Genomic DNA, 20,230 nt, shown 5'->3' with positions numbered 1-20,230 from the left:
TAGTACAGGACCGGTTCTAATAGGAGCGACATTTTAGAAAAAGGGTCCTGTACTACTTTGGGGCGACCTGCATTGACTTCAATGATATGAAGTCCATGCATGTCGCACCGAGGTCGCTGTGCACCGCGACTTCACAGGTCGCCCCAGCAAGTCGCGTCGCCCCTGTCTGAACAGGGTCTTAGAACAGCTTACGCATCAGGTATTGTGTTATTGTCAGACGCACTTTACAATGCAATTGGCTTAATTTCAGCAAGCTCTAATGACATTAGGTGTAACTTAATGACACTTGAGCACTGGACTGTGAGCGTTTTTTTACAGACCAGCAACTACCAGAAACAATAAAAGCAATGGGTTTAAAGTTTAGGTAATGCCAGGTCTATGTGAACATACTGCGCTTTTGGAGACTAAATTCATGGCTTCAAGCAATACCTGAAGACTGTAGACAGACACTTCAAGATCTTGTACAAAGATAATGGTGCATCAAAGGCAATGGATGTTCTACAAAGCTTTTCATTTTCCTATACTGTGTAAGAATGTTAACCAAGCCAAAAAGTGTAGTTACTTGCTCTCAGTCCTGCTGTGAGCTTACTACACACATCTTAATGGAGCAAGTGGTATCATCTCTGCACAGCTGATTTTTTGCTTAAAGTGGTTGTAAACCCTTACATATACCCAGTGAGGTCACTGGCCTCAAATGATACACAGAGATGAAGCAAACCCCCAATATCAATTGTACTTGTTCATCTACAGCCATCTTTCCCCTACAAAGTACAGAATTTCCACAGGATCTCTGAGCTCTGAAAAGCAGGGTGGGGAAGCTGAACTTACAGCAGTGAGGGGAGCTCTGAGAGCTGATTGGAAGGAAGGGACAACCTCTCTTCACACAAAACAAAGGAACAGAGATGAGGCTGTCAATCACAGGCTGTCACAAAAACATGTCAGACGTGATTCATGCTGATCGAAGCAGCAGACATACACACTATGCAGAGATATGCTTTGTTCATATTTCATGCCTGAGGTTTACAACCACTTGAACCAAACCCTCCCTCTTTACAACACAGACACCAATTCTTCTGTAATCCAAAATAAGACCTAGGATGGTCAGATATGCTCCCTGAGATAACGCAGGAAATATGCAAAAGTCCACCCTGAATTTATGAAACAATAGATATTTTTTTTCACTTGTCGAGCAAAATGCTTCCAATGATATAGTTATACCAATTACCAAAAGCGAGCAAATACAAGTTCTATTTAAAAGATAATATACAGGGGAGCAGTAGAGGCACACAACATAAAATGATTGCTTTTTTCCATGGCAGAGAAGCCTGCCATTAACTGTCTATGGGCATTAGTGGACAGCACCTGGCCTGCCTTGTTGTGGAAAAAAGCCAGAATCTTACTATGTATGCCTTAAATACACCCTTGTTCATGAGGCCCTAGGGTTTATTTTTATTTATAACTGGTATTTATATTGTACCATCAAATGCAGTGCTTTACATATATATTGTACATTCACTTCAGTTCCTGCCCTCAAGGAACGAACAATCCAAGGTTCCTACACACACTGTTCCTACACACACTTTAAAGCGGAGTTCCACCCAAAAGTGGAACTTCCGCTTTAGGTATTCTAACCTCCTGACATGCCACATTTGGCATGTCATTTTTTTTGGGGGGGGGGGGGGGAGCGGGTACCTAGTTTTGACAGGTACCCGCTCCCACTTCCGCTCGGAGCGCCGCGGCGCCCTGAACGGAAGTTCTCCTCTCCCCCTCCCTCCCTGCAATCTTCTGGGACATGTCAGAGGTCCCAGAAGATTGCCAATCAAGACGCGCATGCACAGAAAGTACCCGGCTGTGAAGCCGCAAACTGTCACAGCCGGGTGCCCACAGCAGTGATGCCGGCGCCGCCGAGACCAGAGGGAAGAGGATCGAGGCTTCGGGCGGCCACATTGCTGGACCGTTGGACAGGTGAGTGAAAAGGCTGGAACTCCGCTTTAAAGAAAAAAAAAAAAAAAACAGTTCTATGTAAAAGGATTTAAAGGTAAGAGCATCTTTACACACCCAACTGCCATCACCGCAATAAATCACCATACCTACAGTTTTGGTGAAAACATTGAAGAATCCTCTAAACCTGTTACAATTATGGAATCGGAAAAAAAATGAATACAATCCAGTGGTCCCAAGTATTACCTTCGGAAGTAATAAAATCTGCAAAAAACTGGAGAGTGGGTGGTCTCCTCGCCCTTCTTGGTGCGGATCAGTCGACATTCTCTGCATTTCTGTATATTTGGCCCAATCTCACAGCAAGAGTCATCCTGCAGGAAGGATTCCCCAGTCTGCTTGAGCTTCTTTACTTTCCTCCAGTCTTTTAATACTGAACGAGGTATGCCAGCTGAAAGTAAAAAAACAACAATCACCATCAAGGAATAGAGACAAGGGTGCCATCTGCACCTGCTGCCAATGAGGAAGAGGTTAACAGGAAAGCAACATTTGCTATTTACAAGGATACGACCCAGCATGAACATAGATATAAACAAAGTATTATTCCAAGGAAATCAGCAATGTCTGATTACAATGAAAGTTCATGGTGATGCTCGGTCACCAGCCAGCTGCTCTGTAAGGCACAACTATCCAGATTCCTCAATATTCAACACAGGATATTTACAACCAAAAATATCTTTAGAAATCTACACATGGCTCCTACTGTACACTCCATCTGAAAATGCCAGTTGCTTGACTGTCATCATAATCTGCAAAGAGAAGAAGGGTTGGGACTTTAAATGAGGGACATGGCTAGGCTGGCAGGAAAAGTCACACATTTATTGAACATACAGGTATAAAGCATGACATATAGAATATACATATTCAAATACATAGGCTAGTAGAGGATTCCCCAATTTCACATTCATAAAATCAACAACGTAAAATGTCAATAACACAGTAGTAGAATGTAATCATAATGTCAATGGATCAAATAATAAGGGAGTAATAAGCTATATCGAAGCATCGTAGACTCAACATGTTTTGTGGACCCAATCGCCACTTCGTCAGGAGTGGATGCATGATATTAATCTATAAAAATATGAATAAAAAAAATGTCATATTGATGGAAAATTGAAGAGGGGAAAGGGGGAAACCAGGCCCCCAAACTCCCAACTTACATAGCAGCCAGGTGGTGCATGGTATTGGAGATGAGGATAACCCCTCATGTGTCCCACCCGGGAGCTGAGGGCACACAGGCAGGGGGGCAGGGCGGAGTACGTTGCACAACAAGGATGAGTGTGGGTTTGAAAGAAGTAGAATAAAAAGCAAACGGTGTATTATTATTATTTTTATACCCTGCATACAGGTTTTACTATGCTGCTACACTGTTTGCCTTTTATTCTACTTCTTTCAAACCCACACCGATCATTGTTGTGCAACGTACTCCGCCCTGCCCCCCTGCCTGTTTGCCCTCAGCTCCCGGTTGGGACACATGAGGGGTCATCCTCCTCTCCAATACCATGAAACACCTGGCTGCTATGGAAGTTAGGAGTTTGGTTTCCCCCTTTCCCCTCTTCAATTTTCCATCAATATGTCAATTTTTGAATTCATATTTTATAGATCAATATCATGCATCCACTCCTGACGAAGTGACGATTGGGTCCACAAAACATGTTTGAGTCTACGATGCTTCGATATAGATTATTACTCCCTTATTATTTGATCCATTGACATTATGATTACATTCTACTACTGTGTTATTTTTTTGACATTTTACGTTGTTGATTTTATGAATGTGAAATTGGGGACTCCTCTACTAGCCTATGTATTTGAATATGTATATTCTATATGTCATGCTTTATACCTGCATGTACAATAAATATGTGACTTTTCCTGCCAGTCTAGCCATGTCCCTCATTTAAAGTCCCAACCCTTCTTTTTGCATTCGATTAGGGATGGAGGCGCATGGCTAATCCCACCGTGTGCTTCATTCAAAGTCCCAACCTCCCCCTTGTATGTCATCATAATCTATGGTTTTAAAGCTCTCAGGGTCACGAACACACTATAAGTGAGGCAAGGCAATTAGGAGTTTCCCCTCAGTTGGCGTCATCAAGAGAAGAGCCGGTTCACATTTCCGCGGCTTGCGAGATCGCATGTAATTCGGAGCACACTGCTCCTTCATTACATGCGATCTCCTGTGCGGATGCGAGTTCCGCCATACACGTTTTTATGGCTGAATTCGCACTGCATCCTCACCAAAGACGCACAGGAGGCATTTTTTGAGCCGCCTCAGAATCGGATCGCACAGTGGTTCACACTTGTGCGATCCGATTCTGTGCGTACTTGCAGATCACACTGCGATATGCAATCAAACTGGGGGTGTCAACTTTTAATTGACACCCCCTGCGTATCGCATATGGCAGTGTGAACTGCCAGATGTGCGGATGCGATGCGGGAACAGGCTGCATATTCGCAGCCTTCCCGCATCGCACAAGTGTGAACCGGCACTAAATGCAGAGGCCGATATTTGTTTTGTGAACTGACAAGGACACTCCTGATCTGCATACTTCTTCCAATGACTCTGGACCAGCTTAAAAGCCAGTCAACTTCTGTCTTGAAGCTTTTTCAAGAGTTCAGCAATGGCAGTATAAAAATCTCTGTACAATTCCCCTTTAAAGTCAGAGGACCACCATGACAGTCTAATAACTACCATTTTCAGCAGAGGTCAAAAACAGCAGCCACCCGATTTCTCTCAGAATACTGTATGTATTTATTAGTCAGTCCACCATGATCTGTTATACCATGTACTAGAGCTGCGCGATTCTGGATAAAATGAGAATCACAATTTATTTGCTTAGAATAAAGATCATGATCCCCTCACGATTCTCAGCGTAACATCACCTTTTACAATATACATGAAAATTGGGCTAACGTTACTGTTTAGTTTTTTTTTTTTTTATTCATTAAAGTATATTTTTTCCCAAAAAACTGTGTTTGAAAGACTTATACACAAATACAGTGTGACATAAGAGATTGCAACAATCGCCATTTTTTTCTTCAGGGTCTCTGCTAAAATTATATATATATATATATATATATATATATATATATATATATATATATATATATATATATATATATATATATATAATGTTTGGGGGTTCTAAGAAATTTTCTAGCAAAAGAAATACTGATTTTAACTTGTAAGCATCAAGTGTCAGAAAAAGACTAATGGCCATACACACTAAGATTTTCTGAAGACTTTTTCCTTTAGACTTACCAAAACCATATAAATATGAGGTCAAACCTAAACACTTTCAATTTGTATGCAATCTGGCAGGCCCTTAAGGCCCGTACACACGTACCGATCGTCGGCATACAAACGTCGGTGGACGAAGGATCTGCCGATTGTACGCGTGTTAGTATGGTGCCTCCGACAGATGTCTGCGCACAATCCGCGGACAAAAGTCTTTCTTGCAAACATGAAAATTTTTGTATGCCGACACCAGAACGGACGATTGTTCGCCTGTCAGTACAGAATTCGGCCGACAGACCGCAGATTTGCAAGACTGGGCATGCTCAGAAAATTAAAAACACAGGGAAAGTTAACCATTACATGACATCACTTCTGCAGTCAGCTGAAGTCTGCAGACAAAATTCTTGTGCTGTCCTTGGGCAGTCTTTGCACTTTTCAACAGACACCGACATCCCGGGGAGAAAAGAGGAACATTTGTATGCCGACCATCGGTACGTGTGTACGGGGCTTTACACTACATAGAAAAGGTAAATCTGAAGGAAAAAGTCTTCAGAAAATCTTATAGTGTGTATGGCCCTTTAGGCTCCTTTCACACGAACGATCCGATCAGATCTGCCTGTCAGTTTTTTACTCAGATCTGATCGGATCCTCCATGCACCTATGGGGCAGCAGATGTCAGCGGAGACATGTCCGCTGGCACCCGCTGTCATCCGCATCCGATTCTGTTCGCGAAATCCGGACGGATGGAGATGCCTGTGTGTTGCCCGTGATTTGCAATGGCACCCCAAAGCTGTGCGATGTTGCCGCGATTTCCGCCTGCTAAATTGCGGTAACATCGTGCAAACAAAATCGCAGGACGCATGACGCCCAAAAAAGGTACAAGCTTCTTTGGGGCGTCATGCGTCCCACGATTTTGTTTGCGCGATGTTACCACGATTCGACAGGCGAAAATCGTTTGGGGTGCCATTGCAAATCACGGGCAACACACAGGCGTCCCCCGATTTGCAATAATTTCCGGATCGCAGGCAGAATGGCGGTGATTCTGCCCGTGATCCGCTATGCCCACATGTGAACGTAGCCTAAAAGTTTTAACTGACCTCATTTACATTCCTTTGATCTAAAAGAACAAAATGATACATTGTAAAGCATTGGGTTAAGGGTCCATTCAGACTAGCGCGCGACTTGTCAGGCGACTTGGTCGCCTGACAAGTCGCGGTCGGTCGCTCCCCATTGATTAGTACAGGACCGTTCTAATAGGAGCGACACAAGTCGCTCCAACTTAGAAAAAGGGTCCTGTACTACTTTGGGGCGACCTGGAGGTGACTTGCATTGACTTAAATTATATACAGTCCGTGCAAGTCGCGCCGCGACTTCACAGGTCGCCCCTGGAAGTCGTGTCGCTGCAGTCTGCATGGGCTGTTATAGTTATCTAGCAGCCTTAATGTTGATAAACATTTGAAGGAGACTTTTTTTTTGGACAGTTGTGAGTGAGCAGAGAGCAGCTCTGTTAGGAATCGAGGCCATGCAGTTTTAAAATCGTGAGGGGGGGTGAATTGAGATTGCGATTTTTTAATGATTATATGTGCAGCTCTACCATGTACTTGTGTTAAAAAGTATATCCTTTTCTCTTTACATGGTATCCTTTGTGTGACATACCTGGTGTATGTGTGTGTGTGTGTATATATATATATATATATATATATATATATATATATATATATATATATATATATATATATATATATATATATATACACACACACATACATAAAATTTTACCTTTCATTTCTATTTAAAACTCAGCAAGTTGTTTTACAAGGTTAAGGTCCACATATACTTTAAGCCAGGTAAACTAACAGATTACTGCATCAACACAACTGATGTTGATTCAGTGATATCTTCCTCTGAGACATTGAATTCTGAAAGTTGTTGGCTGCCAACGCTGATCGAATGATGATTTCTCAGCATGACCATTCGACAGAAGCAAGCCAATTATTAAGCAGCCTTCGGTAGAGCACGTAGCTGTACACAAGGATCGAAAGTCAGCGATTCCTGCTGAGCCAGCTGATTTTTGGCCCATATGTGCGGGCTTTACTCTATCCAAAAAGAAAAAGAAGAAGTTTTGCCTTTAGTTCTACTTTGACGTGTTAAAGCAGAGCAATTTTCCTAAAATGCTTCCTCTCAAAAGGCTACCTTCATCTGTATCTTTAATTTTACACAATTAATTTAAGAGATATGCTGAAACCAGAGTCAATACCAGGGCACCCAGTCACCACCGGGAGAACACAGTAATTATTGCTAGTGGCTTTAACTGCTGCTAGCAATAAGCACATGTAAAATATAAAAGGCTGACTGTACCAAAGTTGATTGATCGAACAACTAGGGTACATTCAGTCTGCCCATATGTGGTTCGAATCTTGGCCAGTTTCTGCTGAACCGGCCGATAATTGAACTGTTTATAGGCAGCTTAAGTAAATCAAACTGCCTATATCTTACTAGAGGCTTTAAACTCTATCATGTCCTCAGTAATTCAAGGAAAAGCAAGCAGATAGAGAACAGGACAATAAAACTACATTGCAAAAACACATTCTAAACCAAGGCAACATGTTAAATAAACAGAGCAACACACATAATTAATGGGTTGGATCCGCGTCCCTCAATGAACCATCAGAGAAAAGATTGCAATGAATACAAAAATATTTTCTTCCAGCATTAACCTACCCAGGACTTTTAAAAAGCAGTTCCAAAAAAGGAGTAGGAAACCTTCAAGTGTCACCGATTTGCACAACAACCTGTAAAACATCATGCCCAAACTAGTTTTAGCTATGGTGTCCACACAAGAGAACTAGGATGCACCTACTGCTTTGGGATTACTTGATATGTGTGAGGGTAGAACCACTAGGAGAAGCCATGCCTTTTGGTTTGCCCATTGTTCAACCTCCTAGACAAACTATTTTTATATAGGGGTCCGTGAAACCCTCGGGTTCCTTCAGAATTTGCAAGTAATAAACCTCCAACCAAGGCGCTCAGTAGGTTAACACCTAGTGGTATGGTAACAGGCAAACATCACTAGGATTGTATCCAAGAAGGAAAGCAGGGGGTACGTTTGCACAGGATCTAACCGTACGAAGGTATGAAGTTACCAATCAATAGTCACTGTAACAAATGGAAAAGAAAAGTAGAGGAGTATCCAGGAGGAAGAGTAGGAGAAAGAAATATAGGGGAAAGGGAGGAAAAAAAAAGGATGGGGAAGATTTCACTGTCCACAGAGCTCAGCCAAACCCAAAAAAACCAATCCGTACACACAACCCACAGCGAACAGGGGAGTGTCAGGTAAGGGGAGTTTCCAAAAGGTCCCACAGTTACCAAGCCCAGTTGTGTCTCTCTAAAGAATCGCTCAGGGAGGCAGTCAAGTACTCCATCCTCTTCACATCCCGAATCATTGTATGCAGTTAATTTAAAGAGAGGGTGCTGCCGTCAGCACATGTGCAAAGAGTTCTGTTTTTTAGGAATTTTAGATAAAAAGAAATTGAGGGGGGGGGGGGCGGGGGAGTTCCAAACAAAGGCTTTAGAGTCAAAGGAAATCCTTGATCCAAAGATGGAATAGAGAAAAAAGAAAAAAGTACTGTACACCAAAGGGGGCAATCAATGGGCAAGACCAGTAGATGTGGTACAATGTGACGGTTTCCTTTCTGCATCGCCAGTAACGGTGGTCAGCGGCGAGGTATATAGTGTGGAGAAGGTCTGGAGTTTGATATTATTGAAAAAAGATCATGTACTGGTTCTTCTTATATAAAAAGGTACATATGGAGCTTTTGGAGTCTGAGGAAGGGGGGAGACCCCTAAACGCGCAAGCTGCATTTAGAGGTTCACATCCAATCATGGTCTGCATCAGTGGACTATGCTCAGTGGAGACTTCTGACGGACTCTTATCTACTTTGTGAGTATGATGTACATATATTTTTACCCAAAAAAAAAATAGTTACAAAGGTAATGCGATATGCTGGTGCGCCCTCTGTACTTTCTTTCTTTTCAGAGCTTCATTTGGGTTTCCCCGACCTGTTGAGAGTGGCAGCACAGCCAGAATGACGACAATACCAGCTGAGTCGTGTTACCATTAAATGAAGTTGCTTAACAACCCCTCAAGCACAGGAGCATCAATTCTCTTTTTTACATGGAGCTTTTGGACGCCTGGGACCAAATGAGCCACCACGTCTTTAGAAGCAGCTCTGCCCCCACTTCTGAAAAGAAGGGCTCCACTGTGGTAAAGAAATTGAGAAAAGCTGTCCTAGAGGCAACAAGCTTATCCCAAGGTCTTCTGTGTCCCCCAATGAACGATGAAAAAAACGACTATTATGTCAGAGTGTAGGCCACATAGGGAAAAATATGGCCATAGGCCTGTTTGAAGAACAGGATTCTTTTGTTTAAAAAATATATATATATATTGAATAACCATTGGCAGACCTCATACACTGAAGGACAATGTCAGCTGCAGTAACACTTCAACATATCTTTGCCTTCATCACATTTATATCCATTAAACTTACAGTGGCTGACTAATGAAAAAATTAGCCACATGAAAGTGACCATATTAACAATATAAATTAGCTACCGCTCACTCTGCTCCTGACAAGCCATTTATTTCTGCATGCATCCATTTATTACACGGTTTTCACGTCAACATCTTAATTGCAGAGCTCTGTAACGCAACTGCCCACGGTACAGAAATAGCTGTGGCTCAGCTATATTTCCAGCAGCACTCAAGTTCACAGACACAGAAAACAGCCTGCAGTAAGACAAACCGTCCACTGAATAATTTCAAGAGTCTGAGCTGAGCCTCGAGCACACAACAGTGCCAAAGAGGCCTGTAAAAACATTGCAATCACTGACTCATGAACTGATTTGGGGGGGCTGATGAATACCGCTCCAGTAACAGCCTGTCTTTGCTTAAGATTTAATTGCAAATCCCTAAATATGAAAAGATGTTTGTAATTTAACACTCAGTTCAAGTGTGGTTATGAGGAGGGGAATGAATATGCTGCATGTATGACATGGTGGGTGTTCTTTGAAGCTAAAGCATGTCACAAAGCTTCTATTGGACTTCCCTTGAACATAAGGGCTGCTGAGTTTCAATGTAAACAAGACAGGGTAGAAGCTTTGAGCATTCATTATATACAAGTCAGATTCTGTTAGTTGGAGACTGACAGCTGTGCAGACACACAGTGCTACCTGCCCCTCAATAACACCATATGACAGGAGAACATGCCAACATACTATAAATCCAACCACAGGCATGAATGAATGATTTAATACCCATAATGCCATGTAAAGGATCTCCGCTAAAACAAGCAAGCAGAGAATTGATAAATAGCTTGCAGTTATTCAAAACAACTGGGACACTTGCCTGGGGATTCAAGAAAATGTAGCTATTTTAGCCTGTAATATGCTATTTTACAGAAGTCCACAATGCACCGATGTATCTAGAATTGTCTACAGGATTATCACCGCAGGATGTGAAAATGTTCTCTGCAATAAGTACATATACCTGGTGTGAGCTGATGCAAACACAGGCGTTGGTTGGGCATTGAAAAAGATTGAAAAAGACTGAAAAATCCATCTTGCAGTCAATTACTGACAATTCCAAAACTGATGGATCTACCAAAGAACTGCAGGTTGGGCACCAAGGCCCTAAAAAAAAAAAAAATGGTTGTAGTTCCAATTTTTTATGTTACAAGATATTAGTGCAACAGTTTAGGAAACGCAAAATTTCAGTAAAAAATACACAAAGTAAATTTAAGGCACACAAATGCAATACATTTTTGGTATAATATACAAGATGAGGTTGCACTGAGTAAATAGATACTCAACATGTCAAGCCTTAAAATAGCATACACCCATGAAAAGGCAACAAACTTTCAGCACACTATTTTTTCCATAGACGACGCTTTAAAAGCCCCTACAGGTCATCAGTTTAGCGTTACCTGGAAGCCCCGATGCTAATAACTTTGCTCTCACTCCAGTGTGCGTGATGATATGCAACCTGTAGCCCAAACAACGTTTTTCTGCATAGGTGCGCCTGACGTGCATTTATGTTTGCATGTGCGTGTATGTGGGGGTGTCCCAAAGGTTTAAGGGTTTGGGTGTTGCTTTAATGTTAACAATTTATTTTTTTACTTACCGTATTTATTGGCGTATAACACGCACTTTTTCCTCCTAAAAATGGAGGAAAAAGTAGCACTGCGTGTTATACGCCGATATAACAAAAAAAAAGTCCAGAAAGCTGTCAGCGCCGAGAGGTAGAAGGGGCGCAGAGGAGAAGAGAGGACGCGCTGTCTCGGTATCCCCCAATCACTAGGTGCCAGCAGCTAGGCCCGGTTCACATCTGAGCATTTTGGAATCGTAGACAGAATTGCGAGGTTTTACCTTTAAATTCCAGAATTATAGCAAAATTGTGGGACGCGGTGCCGCTGGCACCCCAAACAAGGTGCGATTTTGCCATGATTGTTGTGCAACAAAACACACGAAGGGTGTGGCAAAAAAAAGCAATGCCTAACGCGACTGTCTCAGTGCCACAACTTGCCACATTAACTTCTTCAGTGTGTTTTTTGAGCATAGGGAGGTCCATTTCAAATGAATGGTGCCACTCCAGAAACGTACCACAAAATCCATGTCTCTTATGTGTGAACAGGACCTTTACTCTAATGCCACTTTCAAATACTAAACTTTACTACATGCTCAACTTTAAAGCTGAGCCTCAAGCAAATAAAAAATCAAATACTTCACATTTTTTTTTTTAATGCAAGTGGTAAAACTCAGAATCAGAGAGGGAAAGCAGGACCAGAAGGCAATTACTTGTGCTGAAAGTGCAAGGGGTATATTGATAGGAGGAGAGTACAGAGTGACAGAATAACTCATCATTCTGCCACTTCTCCTTTTACTGTTCATACAGGCACAGAGACCTGTACGTGTCACTACACTGCGGCGAAGAAAATTAAAGTGGTTCTCAAGGCTAAAGATTTTTTACCTTCATGCATTCTATGCCCAATCGGTGGCTCTGTGTCAGAGCAGCAGCTCACAAGCGAGCCTGCATGGGTGCCCCCATAGCAAGCTGCTTGCTCAGGGGGCACTTGACAGGAGGGAGGGGTCAGAAACACCGGTGTGGGAACTAAGAGAAGGGAAGGATTGGGGCTGCTCTGTGCAAAACCACAGCACGCAAGTATGACATGTTTGTTTTTCCTTTTTTTAAACTTGCCTTTAATATTAATTTTAGTCTCCTGTTCTACTAGACAGAGTTGTCCATCATAAAAACTGGATAAACACAAATACAAACCCTTCGGCATATAAAAGATCTCCCTGTGTATGCCAAGTGCATATCAAGCGATTTGTCTGGAAATCAGGCCTAAGATATTTTTTTTTTTTTTGAAAAACACACACACATAGAACAAACCATGCCATTGTTATGCAATATGGATAGCTTCCAGGAACAACCAACAAAGAAAACTGTGCACTTGTATAAACAAAAACACATGAAAGCCTGGTTTCAAGGTTAGAGAACATACTTACAGCTAGTACTGTTGCTCTGTAACTTTAGTTTGCTTTTCTCCTTGGCACTCCGGCTAAGAATACCATTGGGTTTAATTTCGTCCTCTTTGTCTGTGTCACCTTTTCGCCTCTGCATATCGTTTTGCTTCTTTTTGTATGTTGGCTTGGGCTGACGTTTCAGCCTTTGTCCAGACTTGCTCTCGCTTTCATCCGAGTCCTCGCTTTCTGAGCCAGATTCATAAGTCCTTTTCACCCTCCTCCTTGTAAGCCTATCCTCCTTGGGAGACTTGTCGTCCTGGGCTCGAAGGTCCAGGCTATTCTGCAGCTCGCTAGAGGTCGAAGCAATCAAATTTACAGTACACGGCTTAATGATTTCAGACACTATTGAGCTGCCAGCATTTTCCGGCTTATTGTTGGTGTTTTTATCTTCTTCTGAATGTCTAGTAAGCCAGGCCTTTTTAAGTTTTGTGTGATAATTTGGCTGGCTGCATTGGGATGCCTGCCCATTGCCTACAGAACTTGATGAGTTTGTGGAGCTGCAGGGTGTGCTGCTATCTGGAGAGCCTGAAGGTGGCACAGTCTGAGTTTTCACGGCACTAGTTTCTGTATCGATTGCATTAGTGCTTTTTAACTGGGCTGCAGCCAGGGCAGCCTTGTGCTTCTTTAAATGGATGAAATCACTTGACGCGGGATACAATGCATTGGGCTGAACTGCTGGCTTGCTACTTGCTGGAGTGGCTGAAGCTACGGCGCAGACAATGCTCTCTTGAGTTTGTGCCGTGGTTTGGCTTGCTGGCAATGAACTGGTGCTTTCTATCGTTGTACAGGCTGAGACGGCATTGGATAAAGAATAAGTTACTTCTGATCCGCTGCAACTCGAAACACTTGTGGTTGTGGGGGCAGAGGTGGTCACGTCAGTTTTTGTACTGCACATTATATTAGTTCCAGGTGCAGACAAACTGGGAATGCTGTGTGAAGGAGCGTGAGAGTTCTTCTCAAAGAGCATATGAGTGCTGTCTGAGTTCATAATTGGCTGGCCTATCCTTACAGTCTCTCTGGCTTCCATGGCCTTTGAGCAATCAGGTTGATTGATTCCAGCTGAGGAGCTTTCGCCAGCTCTATCCTTGGAGAGAGTCGGAGTTACTTGCATGTTATCATACTTTGCACTAGATGGTGGGCGTACAATGACAGATGCGGTTGCAGACGGTACCTTCACATTATTTTTCTCTGGCAGCCAGTCAATTTTGCTGTGGTTTTGCTTTTCGCTGCTTTTCCATACTTCCTGGATGACCTTCTCTGCATTCTTCTTGTAAGATGCAGCACCTTCCTTAGGCTCCGGGACGAGGGTAGGTGGTTTCTGAAGCTCCTGGATCTTTCCTCCAGTAGTTACTGGCTGCACTGGAGTCAAAGTTGGAGGGGAAAGATTACTGTAACTTCCTTCTTTCCTATCCAAGCTATGTTGGAGCGGAGGATGGAATACCGGTGCTCTGTGTAAGGCAGGCATGCTCCGGAGTGTGTTTGAAGATGTGATGGACAATTGTGTGGGGCTTCTATTGTCTCCTCTGAAGGACGTAATTGTGTGAGTTGCCATCTGCTGAGGAAGCTGCTCATTTAGTTTACTGCTAGGTCCATCCTCAGGTTGGTGCTTAATTAAAGGTGGCGGTTTAGACAAATAAGAATTCATAGTAGAAGAATTAGACGAAGAAGGGCTGACATTTTGCTTTTCAGAGAATACATTTACAGCTTCCTTGGGTGCAAAAGACCTTGGTGGCTCATTCACCACACTATTAGATAAAGTGGTAAAATAGTTACTTTGGGGCAGACTTTGAGAGACTGATGTTTTCATCTTGTACAGATCTGAAATAGGGCGCTCCACATTGTTTTCCTGCTTTATTAAGTGGCTTTTGGGGCTGCAAGAGACAACGGGGGTTACTCTAGAATAGCTTTCCCGTTCATTTTCATGTGCTTTCATCTTTACTGAAAAAGAAGTAGCTTCAATGTTTTCCTGTAGGATCCTTCGGTGTTCCTCCTTGTATTTGCTCGAACGCTCCGCAGTCTCCAGTGATGACCTTTGCACCTTGGTGTGGCTCAGAACAGGTTCCATATAAAGTCTGTGGGTATGGCCATCTTTACCCGAATGTGTCCGGTTGTGCTCATGCTCATTCTTCACTGGTGCTGAAGTAACTGAGCGCAAGGGTTCACTGTAGGTTTTCTTCTCTAAATCTCTATTGAAAAAAAAAAAAAAGTCAGTGTTATTATTCTGAAGAATATAATTATTAATAAACCTGTTTCTCTCAGTGCTCAAAGGAGCAGACCCATCTATACCAAAAAAATCTCTAAAGCCATACAGAAATTCAGAGTTCAACAAACGTGTGTGTAATGTGTTTGGAATATGTGGGTGTAATGTGTGTGACAGTCAGAAATCCAATTAGCTAGGGGCATTGAGATAGTTGGGGTATGCAAACTTCGCCGCGGATTTTATTGCTTATGTAAATTGAAGGTCTTTAAAGCTTACCTTACACAAGCACACTCCAATTATCCAAGGGAGAAAGTGATGCCTACTGCAGGCTCATATCAAGGAAAGCAATAGCAAAATTCAACACAGCTACCTGCTAAATATTACAGGATAAGAGATAGCTGTGTCAGTGTGCCACCATGAAAAATGTCTAGGCCTGACTGGGTGGCACAGTCGGTCTTGATATCATCTTGTAATCCTCTGCACAGGCTGGCAGGGGTACATGCTGCCTTTAGCCTGGTACACACAGGTAGTTTTCTTTTTTTTTCAATCAACCAAGCGCGCTGAACAAAAAGAAACTGACAGATAGCTGTACTACATAAGGGATGTTAGCATCTCCCCTCTTGTGCTATTGTGTTTTGACAGGGGCTCTGCCTTCCCGCTAGGACACACTGATTAGATCTTGCAACCATTGGCTGCCAGCACTGATCGGATGCTGGTTTTCCAGCATGCCTGTTTAACAGATGTCGGTTGTTTTTGGCCCGTGTGTACCAGGCATTAGGGTCCAGTCAGACCTCTATTTCTAAGCAGTCTTGTCTATGAGCATGCTAACAGTATGGGGAGAAAATCAATGACCTCATTAATGTGTGCTGCAGCTTTTTTGTCCTTTCACAAGCCGAGGCAGGGTAGGCCTCAGGAAGTTCAGAGCCTGGCTGTAATATCTGGCAAGGGTGGCGAACAGAAATGCAGATTCTTGGCAGGTAAAACAGTTTACATTATGTAATTCAGCTTAGTATTTAGCTATTTGCCTGTAGTTTGATTTTTTTTTATCACATGTAAAAAAATAAGACGTCCGGCTTACTCTTTGTGGTGATCTGCTGATGGTTTAGATAAGGGAGGGCTTGCATGTGCAGACAGTTTGAGCGGCCGGTGAGGGTCGGCACTGGAGGGACGTACAGGAAGGTGACCCATCAGGAGACCATCTGCTGAAGTCACAGGTGTTGGATGGTGTAACCAGGAGCTTGAAGCATTCTAAGGAGAAGAAAGATGTAAGCATGCAGGCAAGCAGAACACTACAATACTTGTACATTTACAGAATGTCTCTATAAAGATTCCCTATGATGAATTTAAATAACTAAAAAGTATATTCATCTAAACTCTTTTCGACATGGATCTGACATGATCAGAACCAATACCTAACCCAAATCCCAAAGGTCATCTCCATAAAGTATTTTATTACACAGCTGCTGCTTAAAACAAGGATGCAGAACCACAGGTTTTTGTAATGTAGGTATCCATTTTTAACCTCCATTAACCACTTAAGCCCCGGAAGATTTTACCCCCTTGCTGACCAGGGGGTATTTTGCGATTTGGCACTGCGTGACTTTAACGGACAATTGCGCGGTCGTGCGACGCTGTACCTAAACAAATTTGACGTCCTTTTTTTCCCACAAATAGAGCTTTCTTTTGGTGGTATTTGAACACCTGTGCGATTTTTTGATCATGCGCTAGAATCAAAAAAAGAGCGTCAATTTTGCAAAAATAACAATATTTTTCACATTTTTTATATGAAATTCCCCCCCAAAAAAATGTAAAAATCAAAATTTTTTTACATTTTTGGCCAATTTGTTTTCTGCTTTGGTAAAAAAAAAAAAATCACAATAAGCATATTTTGATTGGTTTGCGCAAAAGTAATTGCGTTTACTAACTAAGGGAAAGATTGTCATTTATGTTGTTTTTTTTTAACGAAGAATGGCGGCGATCTGCGATTTTTTTTTGCGGTACTGCGACATTGCGGCGGACAGATCAGACCCTTGACTGACATTTTTGACACTTTTGGGGGTACCAGTGACATTGCTACAGTAATCAGTGCTATACATATGCACTGTTACTGTAAAAATGACACTGGCAGGGAAGGGGTTAACTTTATTAGAAATGCAGTGACTATGTGTGTCCCTAGGGGCGTGCTTCTTATTGTGCAGGGATGTGGCTGTGTGTGTAAAAGCACAGATCAACGGTCCTACATAGCAGGACCGTTAGATCAGTGCTTTTACACAGGGAAGAATGACAGGCGGCTTTGTTTACATTACAGCGGACGATCGCGAGTGACTGGCGGACATCGGGTCCGCCCGTCACAAGCACGGAGGTGTCCGTGAACGAGCCGAGGCGGAAGCGTGCCTCCGGCAGCGCGCGCCGGCCCGCTATTGGCTCCCAGGCTAGTGACGTATATATACATCCCTTTGCCTGGCCAGGGCTGACCGCCGCAGTAAATAGTCGTGCGGCAGTGGGCAACCGGTTAATACAATTAGCCACAAAATACCTACAGTGGGAGAATTATTTGATCCCCTGCAGATTTTCTAATTTTACCCACTTAGAAAATTAGGGGATTATAATTTTTATCACAGTGTATTTTAATTGATAGAGACAGAATATCAACCAATGTTATAAATTGATTTGCAGTTCAGTGAGTAAAATAAGTCTTTGATCCCCAAGCAAAAAACGTGGCTTAGTACTTGGTGGAGAAACCCTTGTTGGCAAGCACAGAGGTAAGACGTTTCTTGTAGTTAATGACCAGGTTTGCACAACTCTCAGGAGGGATTTTGGTCCACTTTTCGTTACACATCTTCTCTAAATTCCTAAGCTTTCTTGGGTGTCGCTTGAAAATTCGAGGTTTCAGCTCCCTCCCTAAATGTTCTATAGGATATAAAGATTGACTAGGCCACTCCTTGACACAACCCTTTGTTGACTTGGTGGTATGTTTTGGGTCACTGTCCCACTGAAAGTCCCATCCATGACCCATCTTCAGTATTCTGGCTGAGGGAAGAGGGTTCTCATCCAAGATTTTACAATACATGGCTCTTCAATGCGGCAAAGTCGGTCTGTACCTTGAGCAGAGAAACCGCCCCAAAGCATCATGTTTCCACCTCCGTGCTTAACTGTAGGGATGGTGTTCTTAGGGTTATAGTCCGCATTTTCTTCCTCCAAACACGACGAGTCCCCCTCCTCAAGAGGGCACATGTACAGAAATGCCAATGAACATCTAAATGATTCAGAGGATTGGGAGAAAGTGCTGTAGTCAGATGAGACCACAATTGAGCTCTTAAGCATTAACTCAAATCGCTGTGTTTGGAGGAAGAAAAATGCTGACTTTGACCCTAAGAACACCATCCCTACATTTCTCTGCTAAAGGTACAGGCTGACTTTGCCACATTGAGGGGCCAATAAGATGGGGGCCATGAATTGTAAAATCTTGGATGAGAACCTTCTTCCCTCAGCCAGAACACTGAAGATGGGTTGTGGCTGGGACTTCCAGCATGACAATGATCCAAAACATAGTGCCAAGGCAACAAAGGAGTGGCTCAAGAAGAAGCACATTAAGGTAAAGGAGTGGATCAAGCACAAAGAGGCCTAGTCAGTCTCCAGACCTTAATCCTATAGAACATTTATGGAGGGAGCTGAAACCGAGTTGCCAAGAGATAGCCAAGAATTTAGAAAATATGTGCAAGGAAGAGTGAACCAAAATCTCTCCTGAGATGTGTGCAATCCTGCTCACCAACCATAAGAAAAGTCTTACCTCTGCTTGCCAACAACGGTTTCTCCACCAAGTACTAAGTCTTAGGGATCAAATTTTTATTTTACTGAAATGCAACTTAATTTATAGCATTTGTTTTATGTGTTTTTTTTCTGGATTTTTGGTTGATATCCTGTTTCTATCATTTAAAAACACACCTATGATAATAATTATGGACCCTTCATGTCTTTGTAAGTGGGTAAACTTACAAAATCTGCAGGGGATAAAAATTATTTTGACCACTGTACATACCTACAGGACTTTTTAGGGTGTCAAATAATGTACCATCAGTACAACAAAGTCTCATTTACTTATATATATATATATATATATATATATATATATATATATATATAGTATGTAAAGGTTATTCTCACCTGAGCCCCGACCCTGTGAGTGCTCTGGGTACAATGTTTAGCCAATTCATGTTATAAGTCTTGTGTTATGGAGGGGCAAGTTCAATCCACAGCCATTTTAAATTCCTTGCAGTTATCCCTGGAATGTGTGCTCTCTGGCAGACCTCAGCATATATGCCCCTTTTATAGGACTTCTGAGTAAGCAGATTTCAGCAAAACACGTCAAAGAATCTACCAACATGCACTTTTGAATGCTGTAACCATCTCTTATTAATACTGTGGCAGTGAATGGGAAAGGGTAGTTTATCTTAACTGGATGTGGGTGTTTAAGGACCCTTTCACAAGGGCCGATCTGTTTTCACTGACTCCACTAGCTCAGCTGGGATCGCTCCGTTGATCCCCGCTGAGCAGGCGCATTACAAATCCGTCTCCGCTCACTGTGAAGAGACAGACCTGTCCGTTTCGCTCTGATCTATGGGGAGATCAGATGAAAAAGTACAGTATGTCTGTTTTCATCCGATCCGACCTGCTGGACGGATGGCGCACATATTGCCATCTGTCTTTTTTTTGTGGATCTTGTCAGATAAAATGCCAGATGGGTGTCAGTGGACACGTCCCCTGACACCTGCCTCCCCATAGAGTAGAATGTGTGGCCCGATCAGGTCCACCTGAAAAAGACAGGCGGACCTTATTGGTCCGATCATGTGAAAGGGGCCTAGGGGGTATTTGCCATTGTATCTTTCCAGAAGCCTTCATTGCTTACATTGGACTTTTCTACCTTTTTATATATATTTATCAATATATTAGAGTTATGACTTTGACTGTTGTAGAGATGGTACATTATTTATGACTCCTGAAAAGTCTTGTATTCATATATGTATGACACTACCTGCCTGGAGATTGCATGTTCTCCCTGTGCCTGCGTGGGTTTCCTCTGGGTACTCAGATTTCCTCCCACACTCCAAAGACATGCTGGTAGGTTAATTGGCTCCTCTCTAAAATGGCCCTACTGTGGGACTGTATGAATGTGAGTTAGGGACCTTAGATTGTAAGCTCCATGAGGGCAGGGA

At 42.7% G+C, this 20,230-nt stretch overlaps 1 protein-coding gene across 2 annotated transcripts in view; it reads right to left on the bottom strand.

The window, feature by feature from the left end:
- The window catches only part of JMJD1C (jumonji domain containing 1C), a 490,497-nt gene that overhangs the window by 53,093 nt on the left and 417,174 nt on the right, over positions 1 to 20,230 (bottom strand). For both annotated transcript variants that reach the window (XM_082267995.1, XM_082267996.1), the window contains 3 exons: positions 16,096 to 16,265; positions 12,800 to 15,003; positions 2,188 to 2,389 (listed from right to left, as the gene is read on the bottom strand). In XM_082267995.1, coding sequence (XP_082124121.1) covers positions 2,188 to 2,389; positions 12,800 to 15,003; positions 16,096 to 16,265 — 2,576 coding nt within the window. The remainder of the gene's footprint in view (positions 1 to 2,187; positions 2,390 to 12,799; positions 15,004 to 16,095; positions 16,266 to 20,230) is intronic.

The sequence above is a fragment of the Pelophylax lessonae genome (assembly GCF_965119305.1).
Source record: "Pelophylax lessonae genome assembly, chromosome: 9".
Taxonomy (NCBI): Eukaryota; Metazoa; Chordata; class Amphibia; order Anura; family Ranidae; genus Pelophylax; species Pelophylax lessonae.
Note: the sequence above shows the minus strand (reverse complement) of the source record. Positions and strands in the feature narration are given on the sequence as shown.